The sequence below is a fragment of the Boleophthalmus pectinirostris genome, unplaced genomic scaffold (assembly GCF_026225935.1).
Source record: "Boleophthalmus pectinirostris isolate CB_2022bp ecotype Guang Dong unplaced genomic scaffold, ASM2622593v1 HiC_scaffold_7, whole genome shotgun sequence".
Lineage (NCBI taxonomy): Eukaryota > Metazoa > Chordata > Actinopteri > Gobiiformes > Gobiidae > Boleophthalmus > Boleophthalmus pectinirostris.
Genome location: NW_026571473.1, coordinates 29,349,314 through 29,369,309, shown reverse-complemented (window position 1 = coordinate 29,369,309; position 19,996 = coordinate 29,349,314). Strand labels below are relative to the sequence as shown.

Here is a 19,996-nt window from a genome sequence, read left to right as displayed (position 1 = left end):
TACTGCTTCTGTTGCTGCTGCTACTACTCCAACTCTTCTACTCCAGCTCCCAAAAACTACTACTACTACTACTACTAATACTACTACTACTACTACTACTACTACTACAGCTGCTTTCATTGTTAATGACCTGTGTGAACTCTTATTTCGAGTGAGAATGGGAGGAGCCAGACTTCCCCACTCCTCCTCCCTCTGTCCCTCCCTCCTTCGCTCTCTTCACGCTCCCTCTTTTCACTGACAGTTACAGCTCACAGGCATCGCCACAGCAACAGTGTTTTCTCAGCTAAGAAGAGCTCCTATGAACCTGTACTTAAACACAAGAGGGCCAGTGTAACCCAGCATTTTGGAGTAAACATAACGGCATGGAAAAGCTAACTGTGCTTAAGTAAAGGTAAGACTTATTTTCATTATGCTGAGTTAATTTAGAATTTGGGGGGAAAAGGCTTGGGTTAGAATACTTACTAAGACCTACTCTCTGCATTAATTTCAGGATATGATTTTGTAAAATGTTAGAGTATCTTAACAAAACCATGGCACAAACACTACCAAAAACTTCTTAACATAGTGTGAAAACTTAAAATAACAACAAAACTGGCTCAATACAACTGGTCACTGCCCTGTGAACATGCTTGAGCACACAAATCACCTCCCCTGTTGTAGTTCCAACTATGTCAGCTGTTTCTGGTCAGACTGTGTTAAAATAAAGATCAAATTAAAATCTAATAACTAATAAAGTAGTGCTTTCAATTAGCGTCACACACCCAGGGACTGCAGATGCAAAGTAGCTTGTGGATTTGCTCGATGAATTGTTGACAGCATCAGACAAATATATGACCAAAAAAGGGCAATACAGAGCTATAACTAACTTTAAACCGGGATTAAACCATGAAAGGATGTCTAGGCTACATCAAGACTAAACAAGGATTAAACCATGGACCACGCCAGACCAGACCAGATCAGACCAGGACCACCTCTTAAAAAACAGTGAAAGTTGTATCCAAGGTATAATAATCACTTTTGATTCAATAATTTCACTAGTTTTTATAAATGAAAGGACCCACATCACACTATTTTGTAACCTTCCGGTTTATAAGAGTTATCTTCTTCCTTTTCCTTTTGCTCATGCAGCAAAGATCAGGCTGATAAGGGTAGAAATGTGTATGTGAATATTATGTAAAATGTCAGATTGCTTTTGTTGTTCTTTTTAAACAGCATGAGCAATAAATAAAAAAGTAAATAAATTACAACTTTTCAAAGCTATGTCATAATTAGGGGTGTAACGATATCCAAGTCTCACGATACGATATCGTCACGGTACAATATTTATTGCGATATCTTGGAAAAGCTCATGATACAGTGGGGAGGCTCACGATTAGGGATGTAACAATATTCAAATCTCTCTGTACGATATTTTCACGATGTAAATCTCACGGTACAATATTTATTGCGATATTTTGTGGAGGCAAATCAGCTTAAACTGTGAATATTATGCGACTTTTTCCTTTTAAAATGCCTTGACAAGACTTTATCCAAAGAACTAAGACTTAAAAGTGCTGATACTGTTATTTCTTCTTGTAGTCTGCACTGAAATGGCGCAAAGGATCATGGTCTATGTAGTTCCCTCTGTCTTTTTTTTTTTAACTATTGTTGCTCCTTAACTCTTCATTTAAGCAAAGAGACTTATAATTCGATATATTGTGAGTGTTCACGATATTATTGTGAGAACTTTGACGATACGATATCACGATATTTCGTTTTTTGTTGCATCCCTATGTATTTATGTTAAATATCAGATTTGTTGTTGTTGTTGCTGTTATCTTTAAATAGCATTAGCAATAAATAAACTATTTTCAAAGCTATGATATAAATGTTGTTTCCTCATCAAAAACATACCCACAGTTTCACTTTGTTTCATTCACACGTGTTTAACCTTGCAAATTTCCTGTTTGCACCTTGTGGCAAAACAAGAAGTGCTCCATACGCCTTCACTAGAATCATTTTGATAAAAATCTAACACTACATGACATCACACGGAGGAACTAGGAGTATTTTGACCTTTGTAGACACAGACAGACAGATTATTAATAATTACTCAAATATTCAATTACTCAAGCATGTCTGACAGAAAACAAAACATACTTCCAGGCATGTATTTGATGAGATAACATGACTTAAAGGTGCACTATGTAACTTTCTGGTTGGTCCGTCACCTGTTTGTTATTATGGATACGTCATCGCTCTGTCTGGAATGTTCCACAGTGTGACAATAAACAGCTCTGCCTTACATTTACTCAATTACAGATGGGTTTATAGCTCAAAAATGGCGATAAAAACAACATTCTGACTGTGAGCGGGGTCGCCCCTCCACAGATCTGACCTGTAACTTGGTCTGGTTTGGTCTCCATGAAAATAGAAAGGTTTAACGCCATACTGAATAACATTCTAGACCAAGCAATAACGTTTCCATGGAGATAAGCGTTAGACGAACCCTCCACATGAAAAAAATTACAATGTGTGATTTTCATGAAAGAAATACTACTAATACTTGTAAATATACATCTAAAAGTTTTCCGTCAACATATTTTAAATCTCAAGATACAATAGAAAAACGTGTATGATCACTCATAAACAATAACTGCTCGGTAACTGACTATTAAAATAATAATTGACGCACTAACTACACCATGTCCTTAGAGCCTGTCCACTAATGACGTTCTCTAAAAGCAATATCAGTTTATCACTGACCCAGATCCCATTAGGATTCCAAAAAGCCATATAAATTCAAAGTCAATGAGTCACTTAGCTGGAACTTGTATGTGCTACCAGACAACAAACAATTAAACTACTACATCACTACTATTTCTAATGTATACGAAAGAAAGGTTGACTCATGTACTGCATTTACCGAAAATTTGTTGCAAAAGTTCTTGGGGGGGATTTTCACTTCTGTAAATACAACGGTATGGAGTAGGAATGCACAAACTATTTTTGAATATCTGAAAAGAAATCCCAATTTTTATAGATGGATTTTAAAAAATAGCAAAGTATCTAACAATATTAAAGTGAAAATGTACACTGTAACAACAAAATATACTATACAGGCACAAACCTGTTCCGCAGTTTGGCATTAAACCTGTTTTTCTTGATGACAAAAAGGTGATAAGTCAGATCTGTGGACACGCAAGCCAGCAAATACATTTTTAAAGCAATAAAAACACATGTGATTGAACAAAATATAGGTTAAAAGTAAAAAAAACAAAACAAACAAACACAACTTTCAGAGACCAGAAATGAGTTTTGCAAATCACTATAATTCTAACAACAGCTGGCATGCTAACAGCACACTTTGGCAATTTTATTTTATCATTTTCATCTCAAGAGCTGCTTATACAATATATCTGTACTGGGGTAAGAAAAGTTTTGCCCAAATACACGAGGAAAATGTAATGTTATACTATGGAATATGTGCTGCCAGAGTTGCATTCTCAACACAAATTTTAGAGGAAGGAAGCATTAGTCAAGTTAGACAAAAATTTCAACATTTCTCAAGTAACTCAGATGTGTAATATCCTCTTCTCTGTTTGTATTGCCGACAAAGCAATGTTTGTCCATTTCCTGGTTCTTTGACAATAAAAATTGTGCCACAATTTTGAGAACCAAAACTCAAGTTTATATAAATACATTGTTTCCTCGTACTATTTTCTGCATAAATAGAAGCTGTTGCATGAACTCCCTGCAGGTGTAGTCTTGTGAGTGCTGTTTGGGTCAGATACATAGAGATACGTAACAGTTTTGAGAGCTTTTGCCATGCCCCCTTTTAGTTGACTAAAACATCATACAGATTAGGGCTCGGCAGCATTAAGAGGTTGCCGATATGGTACATACCTCGATACATAGGCCACAATACGATCTCTTGATACAGTGCACTTTTGATTTGATACGACATATTTCAAAGTGGTTCAATAAAAAATAAAGGCTGAACCATGGCTGTGATACTAAAAGTCTTTGTTAAACCACTTATTGTGCAAATTAATATGAAAATTGATACAGCAGCCCGTGATATTGATACTGTATCATCACGTTAAACAATATATTTCAGTATTTTTGCACAAATTATCTTCTATTTCTTGAATGGTCAAAAGTCCTAAAAATGGCATCTGTGACTGAAACTGTATCCACTCCTCCCATCTGAAATCATGACATCCAGTTCTATGTTGTGAGCGTAACCTTTTGTCTTAAGTCAGTGCAGCTTTAGTCAGTGTTTTGATATGACATAAACATATGAGCCATGTGTCCAGACATTTGGAAAAACACCACACTGACACACAGCATAATAACATACATGGCAAAATGCATTGTGAAAGCCAAATGAGGTTTCTCAATGTAACGCAACACACGACGGAAGTGTCGCCATAGCATCCAGTATTTTTGTAAGGTTTGTACTAACAAAACAGCAAAAGGCAGGGTTCCCACTCTTTTTCACTGACAAAATTTCAAAACGTTTTCATGACTTTTTCATGGCCTAAAGTGAATTTTCACTCTGCATGTGTAGAATTGATCATACTTTTAGGTCTAAATATGACAGGGGGTCCCCAGGTTTGACTACGCCAAATTTAAGACCTTTTAAAGACCTTTTTAAAGACCACTTACAGTGCAGGTGAAAAACACCAGATCCAATTCTAATAATGACCAACTAACTACTATATATCTAGAATCTAAGAGCCACTGTAGATTAAACCAACACTTCCTCATGATCCATCCAACGTCTTCCTCCACTCTACTGATTGTTTACTCATTGCCGCCGGCACCAGAAACCAAAGTATTGTTCGGGATTAGTCCAAATTAGACGTTCATTCAATATACGTAATTTCACGTTGTTGTGTTTTTCCCCCTCCCTCCGTTTAACATTGCACTGCAGCTGGGTTGAGTATACTAAAAAAAAGGCTAATGAAATTTAAGACCTTTGTGGAAAAAAAAAAGACTTGAATAACATACTTTTTAAGACTTTTAAGACTCCGCGGCTACCCTGTATGAAATGTAAACCCTTTCCACTCACCTTATGGTTTGGTATTATAGTTTTTTAACATTCAAAATACTGTCAGTGCATTTATTGTTGTCTCTTTTAAACAAAAGGTGCATAAGTTCAGAAATAATCCTAATAGCCTAATGAAAACTTAACAGAGTGCCATAGTTGTGTGAAAGAGATACCAAAATTCAATTTCCATGACTTTTCCAGGATTTCCCTGAAAGAAAATAGGGTAATTTTGCATAACTGCTTTGACTAGGATTTTCCACACCATGACATGGAAAAAAAAAAAAAGAAAAGAATCTCATTTGTGTTGCCTGTTCCAGACTCTCTCCGATCTGAATGGTCACGATCAAATTATCATTATTATTATTATTATTATTGTTTTATTTTAGTATTTTTTATAAATTTATTAATTTTTTTCTAGCAGTGACACCACCAGGCCAGGTTACGGGTCAGATCAGTGGAGAGGTGACCCGCTCACAGCAGCAATGCCTGCTTTCTTTCTTTCTTTTTTTAAGCAATAAAAACTGAAGAAATAAGTCCAGTGCCATGCTGTGGAATACTTTAAACAAACCATTACCATCTCTGTAGCGACATGTAGACACACACACTAAGTAACATGGGAAAATCTGCATAGTGTGTCTTTAAAGGTGCTTGTAAACATATTGACAGGAGATGTGCTGTGGGCCTCTGCTGGCTGAGCTTGTGAAATGCCACACGCACCACATATTTTTACACAAAGGTGACAATGGTTACACAAGTTAACCAGTGTCTAAAAATAACTCGAGACCAAAAACATGAGACTAGAACTGGTAAACATGTCCTCTATAGATTCAGTCGATATTATATGGAAGTATGTGATCTTTGTCTTAGTTAAGTACTTCATAGTTCAATAGTTTCTCACAAATGCTCCTGATTGTATTTAGAAAGTGCATTATGAATTAAATGTTGGTAAAATTATAATAGTAATAAGAATTAATTGTGATATAATGATTTTGGTTTAGTGACCAAGAGGTGGGACCAAGTCATTGTTTTGCAAGTCTAAAGTAAGTCTTAAGTCTTTAACCTCAAGTCCGAGTCAAGTCCAAGTTGAGTCTCGAGTCACTGGCCCATAAGTCCAAGTCAAGTCCAAGTCGTCTGCTTTGAGCTTCAAATCATTTCAAGTCTTTAAACCAAAGTACCAAATATAGCTTCGATTTTTGCAGTTTATCTGAATTTTAAGCTAAACTGTACTTAAAAAAGTCTTGGTATATTTATATATGAGTATTTATGTAAGAGTTGTAGAAATGCTATTTTTCCTTTCCTTTCCATGTGAATCATTACGCTCAGAATAGAAAGTCCTCTCAAGAATAGGAAGTACCAAGTCTTGGTCTATTTTATGAAGTCAAGCCTCATGTCTTGAAAATAGTGACTCAATTCTGACTCGAGTCCAAATCACGACTTGCAAGTCCCAACCTCTGACAGCCCCACATAGTTCCTACATTACACAAAATTGATTCTTATGAGTTTAATGTTGTTCCCTCCTCAAAAACAGACCTGGAGTTGTGTTTTTTTCATTCACGCATGTCTGGGTAATCCTTTCTGTTTACATCTCCAAAGCTCTGAATGCTCTGCTCCACCTTGTGATGTCATAAAGTGGTTTTAACAGCGACCTTGTGCCTGTAGTTCATTAGAGTTTGGCAATACCAAGGCTGAAATCATCCAAATGATTCTAGTGAAGGTGTATGGAGTTTAAAAACACAGTGGAGCACTTCCTGTATTACCACATGTCATCACAAGGTGGACATTAACATAACATTAACTTAGTAATATGAGTGCTATAAATGTGTAAAATGTGCATTGTGGTCTGAATGAAAAAAATAAAATGTAATTGGTATAACTGTGAAAAAAATATATATTAAAAAAAAAAAAGCAAAGAAAATAAATTTAAAAAAACACTGATAGCCTATTTTATATTGCAGTTTTGACCAATTACCACCATTTGCTAATCTGAGATGTTAAAATCTATGGCCAAAAAGTTGAGTATTTTTAATATCTATGTGTAAAAAGGCTGATTCACAACTTTAATCTGTATTAATTTCAATGCATTGTTTCCTAGTACTTTTCTCTGCATATTAGGGATGTAACGATATTCAAATCTCTCGGTACAATATTTTCACGATACACATTGCACGGTACGATATTTATTGCGATATTTGTGGATGCTAAAAAAAAAAAAAAAAAAAGGTGTAAATAGGCTTCTTTTTCCTCTTAAAATGCCTTGACAAGAGTTAATTCAAAGAACTAAGACTTAAAAGTGCTTAGAGGTGTTATTTTTTCATGTAGTCTGCACTGAAATGGAGCAAAGGATTATGGTCTATGTAGTTCCCTGTGTTTTTTTTTAGATATTACTGCACCATAACAATGAATTTAAGCAGAGAAACTTGTAATTCGATATATTGTGATGGTCCACGAGAGACTTTTGACGATACGGCATCACAATATTTAGGTTATTCTTATATTCCTACTGCATATATAGTAGTTTTTGTAATCTTGTGAGCACAGTTTGGGCCAGATACATAGATACACGTAATATTTCTGAGAACTTTTGCTAAGAATTTCTTTTGTAAACCACAGCCCTTATTGCTCTATTGTCCATCCCTATTTTTCTCACAGTTTTAGCCCTGCTGTAGTTGAGTTTGGTGCACTATAGAATTAGCTGTGTCTTTGCTGGCAGAGCGCACACAGAGATCAGCTGCTTTTATGGGTTACGGTCTAAAGCCTGTTCATTGTGAGACATTGTGCTGAGTGGACAACAGCATTCACTTTAAAGCTTAACTTATAAACAAACACAGTCACACGGGAATCCGGCATGGAATAGTCAACACAGTTTACAATGGCAGGTCGCTTTGAAATTTAAAAGCTAAATTTAAAAGTAGATTTGCAGATTTTTTTGCTATGGGAGTAAAGTACCATTAAAAAAACAGGTTACAACATAACATTTTATATCATATTTCTGAATTAAAGGTCCTATATTACACTAAATTGACTCTTGTGAGCTTCAAGCCATGTTAGAATGTTGTTACCTCCTCAAAAACATACCCAGAGTTGTGTTTTTTTTCATTCACACATGTTTGAGTAATCCTTTATAATCAGTCTGTGTACATCTCCAAAGCTCAAAACACTCTGTCCCACCTTGTGATGTCATGTAGCGGTAGTTTTAAAGTTAAGAGCTACTTTTTACCTTTCAGTTCAGTAGAGATTTGCAATTCTAGGGCCTAAATTATCTAACTGATGCAAGTGAAGGTGTGTGGAGTTTAAAAACACAGGTGAGCACTTTTTGTGTTACCACATGACATCACAATGTGGAACAGAGTGTTTCAGTTTGAGAAAACAGCTCAACCTAAATACGGAGAGTTTGTGTGTTAAATGTGCGAATGAAACAAGACACAACTCTGGATAGGGCTGCTCGATCATGGAAAAAATCATTATCACAATTATTTTGGTCAACATTGAAATCACGATTATTCAAATAATAGTTTTTAGTTACATAATGCATTTATTCTGCATTTCTCTCTCTCAAAAAAACAAAAACATTTGTTACTGATATATTACGCAAAACTTTCAAACTGAAAATAAATATAGGCTACAAATATGTACCTTAGAGCAGTTTTGCGATGTATAAAACATAAAATGAATAAAATGTACTTTGAACATGAAGTAAGGCATAGAAAAATATAAATCTACCCAAAATTACCTATATATCCAGCTGTTCTACAATCTCTATATTCAAAAAATAAAATGGATATACTTATTTATATATAAAATATCCCAAAATAAACTTTAAATTGTTTCAACTTGATTATATGAGTTTGGAGATTGTTTGGCACGCAAATCAAAATCTCGATCAAAATTCAATTAATTGCTCAGCCTTATCTCCAGGTATGATTTTGACGAGCAGCATGGGTCACTAACATAATACAGGCCCTTGAATTGTACAGAGAGTTAAAGTCATTTACTTTTTAGTTCAAACATTATCTCCAAAATATACTACATTAGTCATCTCTGGTGTATGCAATTCAAATTATATTCATCTCTAAATATATGTAAAGGTTATTTAAACACTACTAAAATTGCAACTGAAACTGGGTCGCCAGTTTCAACCTGCAAATATCGGCAAAGCGAGTTTTTTACGTGAGAACTCAGAACCTTCAGAATTCACTCACTGAGCTGCAGGTGGTGAGGTTTAGGGATAAGAGAGGCATTTTAGGTTTAAACCCACTGAATTTCTAGCCAGGCTGGCACCACCTAGTGCCTCTGCTCAATTTCATTTCTCTCCAGCGACTAAGTCAGAAATCAAAATACACTAGATGGTTCGCAAAAACCCCGGAAACGAGTTCGGGCACCAGCCGATCAGTGAAGAGCCATATATTCAGTGTTGTCAATGATTCCTGAGATCGAGGATTTAAAGCCAGAACAAAGAGAATGTTTGGTGAATTTCATTAAGGGGAAAGGAGTTATTGCCCTTCTTCTTATGGGATTTGGGAAAAGCTTAATATACCAGTTAGCCCTGTTAGCGACCAAATAGCAGCGATAAAATTGGTTTAATGATAAAAGTACCCGCCTACCATCAAGCGAACGAATTCTAACGCTGCGATGTCAGACGGTTTCTACGAAGTGAAATCGGCTGAAGAATCAGGCTACTGGATTTCAGCATTGGAACTGGCAACCCAAATCAAAGACTGATGTGATGTGAGGCTCGTTCTGCGCTCGGACTGGATAATTGCCTTGAGAACCAAAACACACATTTATGACACTAATAAATTTATTTTGGTAATTAAGATTAAATCAGCTTTAGAATCGTTATCAATAAAAGCTGTTCTTGATCTGAACATGCCATGCTCATGTTTATGGAACTTAAACTATAAATCTTTCATAACTCATTGATTTTTATAGACTTTTATTGCAGTAATAATGGATGTTTATCGTACATGTGCCCAGCAGAGGAAAGCCAAAGACCGCAAAGCGGATAAGATAAGATATTATTGTGTGAATGAGAGAGGGCCATATAACATGGAGTAACTTGGCAAAGAAATACAGTCTGTTCCTCTTTTTCCACAATTCAAATCATCTACAACTAAGTCATGAATGCGACAGACTCTTTATGTAAATTTATGGTGAACTTCTGTAAGTACGGGAGCCTGTGGTCAGTGGGTGAAACATAAACCAGGTCAGGAAGTTTTTTTTTTTTTTTGAGTGATTCGAAATTGGTACTGAAGGTACTTGCTCTAGTTTTGTCATGCAATAGTCGATGAAGTACTCAATTTTGTTAAGTAAAGGTGCATTGTGTAAATTTTTTAGTGGAGGATTCGTCAAATGCTTTTCTTTATGGAGATGTTATTGTTTTGTCTGGAATGTTCCACAGTATGGCATTAAACAGCTTTCAATATTATATTCAAATATAGGTGGTTTTATTGCTCAAAAATACCTAGAAAAACAGACATTCTGACTGTGAGTGGGGACGCCTCTCTGCAGATCGGACCTGTAACTCGGTCTGGTTTGGTCTCCGTGGAGAAAAGCATTTGACGGACCCTCCACCAGAAAAGTTACACAATGCACCTTTAAGTAAAAGTACAGATACAAAAAGCAAGTAAACGTATCACATGAAAAAGTCTACTCAAGTTTCAAAATGTAAATGTGAAATTGTTTTTGCAGAGATTTCTTTGACAGCGACAGCATCAAATGTAGCGGTTTTGGAAAAGATTTTAGCTGATTTTAAGAGATTCATTTTCTACATGTTATTGCTTTGTCTGGAATGTTCCACAGTATGGCATTAAACTGCTTTAAATATTATAATAATTTACAGGTTTTATTGCTCAAAAATATCTAGAAAAACAGGCATTCTCACTGAGTGCGTATACATGCCCATCAGCGCTTTGCAGGCGTGGGTTCGAATCCCATCCTCGTCGCCAATTTGTTGTGTCTTTGCTACAACATATGAAAAAGGTAAATAAAGATTCAACTCGGAGGTTAGATGAATTCGTGAGCTCTCATTCATTTACTTTACTTCACTGCAACATAACATATCAGTGCGCAGGCAGATAACGAATAAGTAAAACCAATAACATAGGGAGCGATTACGCCTAAACAAATAGAGTGCGTTTACATGCACATCAGTATCCCGCTTATTCCCCATATCCCGGTTATGTCAGTATTCGGGTTACTGCGTTTACATGCGCACTGACAAACCGGGACACTCATATCCGCGTGTACATGATCAAATGGAGTATCCCGGTTTCTTGACATAATCTTACAAATGCGCAGGCGCAAAAATTAACTTAAATCAATTTCATAAACCAGGAAAAATACAAACCGTGAGCTCCATTAGCATAAGAAGCTAAGGAGCTACGAGCTATCCCACAATCCACTGCACATATCAAACCCAACAGATTCTTTATTAAAATCTTCTGCATAAATAAACTCAACTTTACAACATATAAACCATAAACACTGTAGAGCCACATCAACCCATTTGATCAGATCATTCAGCTCTGATCACATTTGTTTACGTTTTACAGAAACGTTTTGTTAAGACCGTTTGGCTAATTAGCATAAACTGTTAGTGGCGATAAAAACAACTCGCTCCTTGCGCCGCTGATGTGATCAGTTTCTTTTGGACTAAATGACACGACTCTGTGGATTATGTGTGTTATTTCTGTGACAGAAGAGGCGCTAATGATGGTAAGTGTGTTCCGTGCATAAAGAGTATAGGAGATAGTTCATGTTTTAGCTTTTCAGCGTCACACGAGTGCAGGTCGTACGAGTGCAGATTGTACGTGTGCAGGTTTAGCGCAGCTCTTTATTTTATAGTCATTTCACTCGTTTGGTCACTTTATTTATGTTGGTCAATTTATTTATGTGACTACTGTTGTGGTGAAAGGCTGGAAAGTGTCTTTTGGACACATGCGCACTCAACTTTATGTTGCAGTAACCGGGGTACTGCGTTTACATGCCACAAGTAACCCGGTTACTATCGGAATAAACCAGCTACAGTAACCCGGTTTCTAATAACCGGGATACTGCCATAACCGGGTTACTGAAACCGGGTTACTGCGTATACATGCACCATCAAGAAACCGGGATACTCAAAAAAACGATCATAACCGGGTTATTGATGTGCATGTATACGCACTCACTGTGAGTGGGGTCGCCCTCTCCGCAGATCTGACCCGTAACTCGGTTTGGTTTGGTCACCGTGGAGAAAAGCAGTTGACGGACCCTCCACCAGAAAAGTTACACAATTCACCTTTATGTAAAAGTACAGATACAAAAAGCGAGTAAACATATATCACATGAAAAAATCTACTTGAGTTTCAAAATGTAAAAGTAAAAGAGAGATTTCTTTGACAACGACAGCATCAAATGTAGTAGTTTTGAAAAAGATTTTAGCTGATTTTAAGTGATTCATTTTCTAGATGTTTTTGCTCTGTCTGGAATGTTCCACAGTATGGCATTAAACAGCTTTAAATACTATATTCAATTACAGGTGGTTTTATTGCTCCAAAATACCTAGAAAAACAGGCTTTCTGACTGTGAGTGGGGTTGCCTCTCCACAGATCTGACCTGTAACTCTGTTTGGTTTGGTCTCCATAGAGAAAAGCATTTGACGGACCCTGCACCAGAAAAGTTACACAGTGCACCTTTAAGTAAAAGTACAGATATAAAAAGCAAAAGATTCTCAAGTAAAAGTAAAAGTATCACATGAAAAAATCTACTTAAGTTTCAAAACGTAAAAGTAAAAGTGTTCTGCAGTGATTTCTTTGACAAATGTAGTGGTATAAGTGATTAACTTTCTAGCTGTGTTTGTGTTTTTGTGTGTGTGTTTTGCACAAAGTTGGGATGTTAAGTTATACTAAACGTGCTAAAGATAATTCTCAGCCATTTCAGCAGGTCTCAAACCATAAAGAAAAGGACTTTTTACTTTTCAGTGCAGATCTAAAATGTTCTGATACTGCTCAAGATCATTCTAAAGATGAATATAACTTTTTTAGTGTCGATACTTGCTCAGATGAGTGCATAGTTTCGATTAGTATCTGATTTTCGATGTTTTTGACAACCTTAATTTGCATTGCTTAGGCTCTATCAGCAGTAATCTCTTTTACACACAGATAAAAAAATAAAACAAAACCATAGACCTTCATTGTGTGCTCATGTTGCACTTTTGACATGAGAAGTGATGCATAAAAATGTTGGTTTGGCGTAATTTCATCTCTTGGATCCACACACTTGCATTTGAGGTTTTTGGTTTTTGGTTAAATAGGAACAGAAAGTCAGGCTGTGTCTTCGGCGTCAAGCTTGATCCTTTAGTTTGTAATAAGCTGTTTTCTCAAAGGGTTTCTGGATAAATACACAGAAGTCTAGGTTTGCTTTGTAAACTGAAAGTTGAAGAACTGCACTTTTCTAATAGTCAAAAAACATCTAGGCACATTTTAGCTGTCACCAGTGGTGCCAGATTGGTTTTAGTGATTTCCGCCCACTGTCGAAAACCCTTCCTCTTCGGCAAAAAAACACCAACATTTTGCCACAGAAAACATTTAATCTTTGAATAAACATGTAATCCACTGTTGGGCTTTTAAAAACATTGCCAGGATTGAGAAAACACATTAAATGTAAAACAGTATTTTCATTCACACACACAAAAAAGTAATTTAGCCAAATGAATGAATGAAACATGTTGTAACGTAATCTATTGGCTTTTTAGAAACATTGCCAGGATTGAGAAAACATGGTAAAACGCGGAACAGCGTTTTCATCACGCTAAACATGAATATCATCTATTCCACTGCCACCTAGTGCCTCCGATTAATTTCATTTCTCTCCAGCGACTAGGTCAGGAATCAGAATACACTAGACGCATCACAAAAACCCCAGAAGTACGAGTCCCAGCCAATCAGCAAAGAGCCATATATTCCGTGTTGGCAACAATTCCCGAGATCGAGGATTTACAGCCAGAACAAAGAGAATGTTCAGTGAATTTTATCAAGGGGAAAGACGTTATTGCCCTTCTTCCTACAGGATTTGGGAAAAGCTTAATATACCAGTTAACTCTGTTAGCGGCGCATTACATATGTCATGACCAAATAGCAGCGATTGATTAAATGAAAAAAAGTACCCGCCTACCGTCGAGCGAACTAATCTTAACGCTGCGAGGTCGTATCAGGCTAGGAAATGTACAAGGAAAAAAATTTTAATATTTTACTTGGTACGGATGTCAGTAATGCGCGTTACAATGCTTGTTAACCTTGATTGAAGCAGTGGGTTTTTCTCCATACAAATTCACAAAAATCACCGTGATATCAGCAGCGGAGGTGCGCCCATGTAGACCGTCAAGGACCGGCGCAGAACTCCATGCTCCACGAGGCTAATCGCAGCCGACGCCCGATCGCACTTTGCCCTGGTTCAGCTCTGATTTAGCCCTAGTTTAGTCCTGGTTTAGATCTAGTTTAGTCCTGGTTCAGTTGTGGTTTAGAACTGGTTTAGTCCTGGTTGAGTTCTGGTTCAGTTCTGGTTTAGTTCTGGTTTAGTCCTGGTTTAGACCTGATTCAGTCCATATACGGCACAAAAGTTCAGCATCTTCACAGTTATTTTGGTGAGAGTAACTTAAAAGTGCCGCAATGTTTTACATTTTAAACACAGTAATATTGTAATGTAATTACTTTGAAATGACAGTGACAAATAATAAATTACACATTACAGTTTTAAAGTAACTTGCCCAACAGTGGTAATAAATCTGTTTAAAATGTGGCCTTCAACTTCACTACACAATTGTTTTGTGATAAGTGATAAATAACAGTTCATGACAATGGACAAGGACATAAAAACAAAGTGATAAAACAGATAAGTGTAGTCTGCGATTTTGTTTAGTATTTTTATTATACACTTGTAGACTTGTAGCATTTTAGACTACTGTTACTTCATTTAAAAATATACGCATATATTTTCCGTAGAAGTGAAAATTATGCATCAAAAAACTACTCAGATAAGTATAGCCTAGAGTACTTTGAGGGCAGTACATATGTATAAGTTAACTTCATACATCAACTACTTCAGTCCTATATACATGCGGCGGTTGAATATACTACTTTTTACATTCAAAATGTCTTAACAAACCTTTGGATCTTTCATAAACGAAAAGTTAAGATTTAAAAGTGCTTAAAAAGTTAATTCATCTTGTAAACTGGACTGAAACAGAGCAAAGGATCATGGTCTATGTAGTTCCATCTGTTTCTTTTAGCTATTGTGATGCCCCACGATATTATTGAGACTTTTGACAATACGATATCACGATATTTCAGTTATTGCTACGTCCCTATTGTTTGTGTCATAATGTGAATATACATTTAGAAGCTCTTGAAGGTCAAAATTGTTGGGACTGAATGCAACGAAGTTATCTGCATGTAGAAGATGATTATATATGCTGTTTCCAACCGCTCACACTTTTATGACCCTATTTGCATAACATCACACAGGACCATTTTAAGGCAAGCTTCAAAGACTCCACTCGGAAAACCTTCGTCATAGTCAGATTATGATTTCATCCTGCATCAGAGTGTATTTTACAACCAGAACATTTTAAAGTTCATCCTTGAGTATCACCTCACCACCGGACGTTTTGTAAAGCTTGGATTTTTCGAGCATCAGTCTGAAATTTTAGTCTCGTGACAAGACTAATTGCGATGAGGGACGTTAGATTCAAATAAAAGTGCAAAGTTGGATAAAAATACTGTATGTGTATTTGTCCATTTACGCTCGTTGAGGAAAAACACTGGTGACGTGTACAGAATTATGACCATATAAAAATGAGGAATGTTTTTCAAGTCAAACCCGGAAAACAATGAAAAAGCTTGGGTCACTAAGCACAGGTTATGTAGAGATAAGTGTGGATTTTACAGACAGAAAGTAAATAATTATTAACTTTTGTCCAAATAAATTGAAACTTCTCTGTCTGACATGCTGCAATGCAAGTCACGGGACAGAGATGCCAACACAATAAAATTTCAACGTAAACTTTTTAGTCCTGTTTTCAGCAAAGTATTATAAAACTGTTGGGTATTATAAGATTTCTTAGACTCTTTCACCTGCATTTTTGTTTTGTTTAATTCACTATATTTCTGCTTTTCTAGACACTGAAAATAACGTTACTGGGAAGCAATTTTCTGGAAATCATCCAAGTTAAAATTGCACAAATATTTGGCATGTTATATAGTCTGATAAGTCTGACTAAGCAAACAGCAGCTGATCTAATCATGCTGCTTTAATTCAATGTGCTCTACCAATCTTTGCTGTTTGCATAGTCCAATATACGAAAACAATACTTCTGATAATCTAATATTGGTGATGATACTATATTTAAAAAAAAAACTATTTGCGATGAGATTTCTTATTCCCTCAAGAACAATTCTTATCAGTAAAAGGTATTTGATTTGTCGACCTTGTATCTAAGGACACAGACCGGTCATGTTTATAGAATTACATTTTTTGTCATATATATTTTATTTAGTTTTTCCCCCTATATTGTGGTCTTATGGCCACACAATAATGCCACAGGATGTATAAATATACAAATCCCACATTCAACCCCCCTCCTCCCCATTCCCAAACCCCCCTTCATCCTAAATAAATAAATAAATAATAATCATAATAACATCATCATTAATAATGATACAAAAAAACAAACAAATATATGCAAATAAGTCCAGTGTGGGTAAGTGCGGGGTTACCCACTTCAAAAGAGCACATTATCTTGCCAAAGACATCATAATCATTAACATAGACTGGGTAACATCAAAAAGTTTGTCAGGACAAAAATTTTACAGATACAATGATAATGACAGGACTCAAGTTTTTCCCGTAATCTGTTGAGTAACAACATGTACATCTCTCCAAAATTGATGAAAATATTCGCAATCCCAGAATAGATGTACTAAAGTGCCTTTATAATTTTGACATTTATAACCAAGATGCACTGGGGTATAATAGAATCGATGAAATAATTTATGATTTTATTCATGTATTGATATAGGTGTACATTTAGGATTTTATTTTATTTTTTTTTTTACAAATTTCAGACCATTCTTCTTCATTATAGATCATATGCAGATTGTTTATAGAATTTTAAATCAAAATCTCATACTTGTTTTTTTTTAAATTAAACATTTTTTTTCCTGGCTTTTTCAGGTGCCTGACCACACAACCTCATAGCCTCACCAACCGCCACTTTTCCACCAAGATGGACACAATGCTGACATCCACTTGCAACAGATCTGCTGCTGTTTTTTCACTATGAGGGACCTACCACACATCTCCATCACCTTCACCAAACCTGGACTGTTAAAGAGGCAAAACGAAACGAACTGGACTTGAAAACTTTAACTGCAAATTGTCGGAAGGAGAGTTTGAAACCATCGTCTTTAGGAGTTATTTATTGCATTTTTTCCGCCATGTTTATAAATCTCCGTCGCTTTCGTAAACTCCAGATCGCTCAAGTGCTGACCACCGGTTTGGTTCTCAGCGTTGTTATGCTTTGCTGGGAGGAATTGGACCATCACGTCGTAAGCCACGTCCGTTCCTATTCCTACCGCTACCTGATCAACAGCTACGACTTCCTCAACTCTTCGTACACGCTGAGTCCGAATGATCGTCAACGGAGATTTGGGAATTTCTTAGCTCCAACGCCTTTGCATCCGTACCTTATAAACCAATTGGAAAAATGTAGCGACAGTGACGACATCCTTCTGCTTTTGTTGGTGAAATCGTCTCCAGAGAATGATCAACGGCGACGCAATATCAGGGAAACTTGGGGGAACGAGGACAATATTCTAAAGAATTTGGACGCAAACGTTAAAATTGTCTTCGTTCTTGGTGTGCATCCAGATACGACGCAAAGAAGTAAGAGTCAAGCACGCATCAGAAAAGAAAATCGGATTTACAACGACGTCATCCAGCAAAACTTTATGGATACTTTTCATAACTTAACTACCAAGCTGATCATGCAGTTCCATTGGTTCGCCAAGCACTGCCCCAAAGCCAAGTTCGTCATGTCCGCCGATGACGATATTTTCGTTCACATGCCGAATATGGTCAGATATTTGAGAAGTTTGGAGGAAAAGAGTGTGACTAACTTCTGGGTGGGGCATGTACACAGGGGTTCTCCTCCAATCAGACGTCAGAACAACAAATATTACGTCTCAGTGGAGTTGTACCCGTGGCCTTCATACCCGGACTACACAGCTGGGGCGGGTTACGTGGTTTCCAGAGACGTAGCAGCAAAAATCCACCAAGTTTCGCAGATCTTAAACTCTTCCATGTACATCGATGACGTTTTCATGGGGATGTGCGCGCAAGCTATCGGAGTTTCCCCCCAGGATTATGTGTTTTTTTCGGGAGAGGCTATTACGAGGTATCACCCGTGCATTTACGCAGATATGATCACTTCGCACGGACACACGGACGACGTGAAGGAGCTGTGGAAAGAGGCGACACATCCCAAAGTGAAGGAACTGTCCAAAAGTTTTCTGAAGAACTTGTACTGTACAGCGGTGAAGATGGCATTGTTGTGTTTACCTCATAAGCAAAATACGTACGGATGCATGGGAGCGTTTACGAATACATAAGAAAGGAGAAGGTTAGATAATATGTCGTGCTGTCCTTTACAATTTCAGTGTTGTGTAAATGTAACATGGAAGTCTTGGAATAAAATGAAGATATTTAAGCACTGAACATTTTCTGTTTTTACTGGTTGCAAGAAATCAGGTTTTACAGCAACAAGAGAAAAGTTGAACAACTATAATACACATAATTGTACATATTTTTGTTGCAAATCTGATTGATTTACAACAAAAATATGTTTAAAAATTTGTTGAAATTTAAATCTTCAGTGTATTAAAATTGTATGGTGTTTATTTTTTATTTTATTAATTATTAAGGTTAATTTGGCTCAAAATGTCCAAATGTTTCAATATGAGTCTCACATAAGAATCATTTATTTAGATTGCCTTTGGTCATTTGTCCTACATCGTACTGGTCAGGCTGTTGCCACCTAGTGCCTCAGCTCAATTTCATTTCTTGCCAGCGACCAGGTCAGAAATCGGAATACACTAAACGGTTTGCAAGAACCCGGAAGTGCGAGTTCGGACACCAGCCAATCAGTGAAGAGCCATGCATTCTGTTTTGGCAACGATTCTAGAGATCGAGGATTTAAAGCCACAACAAAGAGAGTGTTTGGAGAATTTTATCAAGGGAAAAGATGTTATTGCCCTTCTTCCTACGGGATTTGGGAAAAGCTTAATGTACCAGTCAGCCCTGTTAGCGGTGCATTACATATGTTATGACCAAATAGCAGTAATTGGTTAAATGCTAAAAGGTTCCCACCTACTGTTGAGTGAACGAATCCTAATGCTGCAAGGTCAGACAGTTTCCACGAAGTGAAACCGGCTGATGGATCAGGCTAGCATTGTACATCAGACCCCATAATTTCAGAATATATTTGAAGAGGTCTACTTTTCAGGGTCAGCATGTCCATATTATATTGCTTACAACAATTATTATTTGGTTTTCTTTAAGCGACAGTGTACACACATGAGGTACAGGTGTCCAGTATTTGCTCTAATAAACACTCTTTCAATCTTACATCAGTGTACATGAACATGGGAGCCAAGATGGGTGAAGTGTCTTGCACAAGGAACAACAACTGTATACACTAGTCCTGAATCACTGCTGCCTTATAGGTCTTCTATCACAGTTCTAACCAGGCCCTGCTTAGCTTCTGGGATGTGATGAGATCAGGTATTCTCAAGTTAATGTACTGACATAAGTGAACATCTTAAGATGCCAATATGACATCAATTATTTTTTTTGTATTTATGTAATTGCAGGTGTTTAATGCAAAAAAAACCCCGCAAAAACATGCACTGTGAGCGACTTTGCCTC

General features: G+C 36.7%; 2 protein-coding genes across 2 annotated transcripts in view; one reads left to right on the top strand and one right to left on the bottom strand.

The window, feature by feature from the left end:
- Positions 1-19,996, bottom strand: part of mcf2l2 (MCF.2 cell line derived transforming sequence-like 2) — a 197,313-nt gene that overhangs the window by 111,733 nt on the left and 65,584 nt on the right. The gene's annotated exons all lie outside the window — the stretch shown is intronic.
- Positions 245-18,787, top strand: LOC110161218 (lactosylceramide 1,3-N-acetyl-beta-D-glucosaminyltransferase A-like). The gene is made up of 2 exons (XM_020925935.2): positions 245-391; positions 17,246-18,787. The coding sequence occupies exon 2, from the start codon at positions 17,509-17,511 to the stop codon at positions 18,679-18,681; it is 1,173 nt and encodes a 390-aa protein (XP_020781594.1). The 5' UTR covers positions 245-391; positions 17,246-17,508; the 3' UTR covers positions 18,682-18,787.

Bases quoted from the DNA above. Each gene is read 5' to 3' on its own strand.
- LOC110161218 (XM_020925935.2), top strand. From the start codon at position 17,509: ATGTTTATAAATCTCCGTCGCTTTCGTAAACTCCAGATCGCTCAAGTG.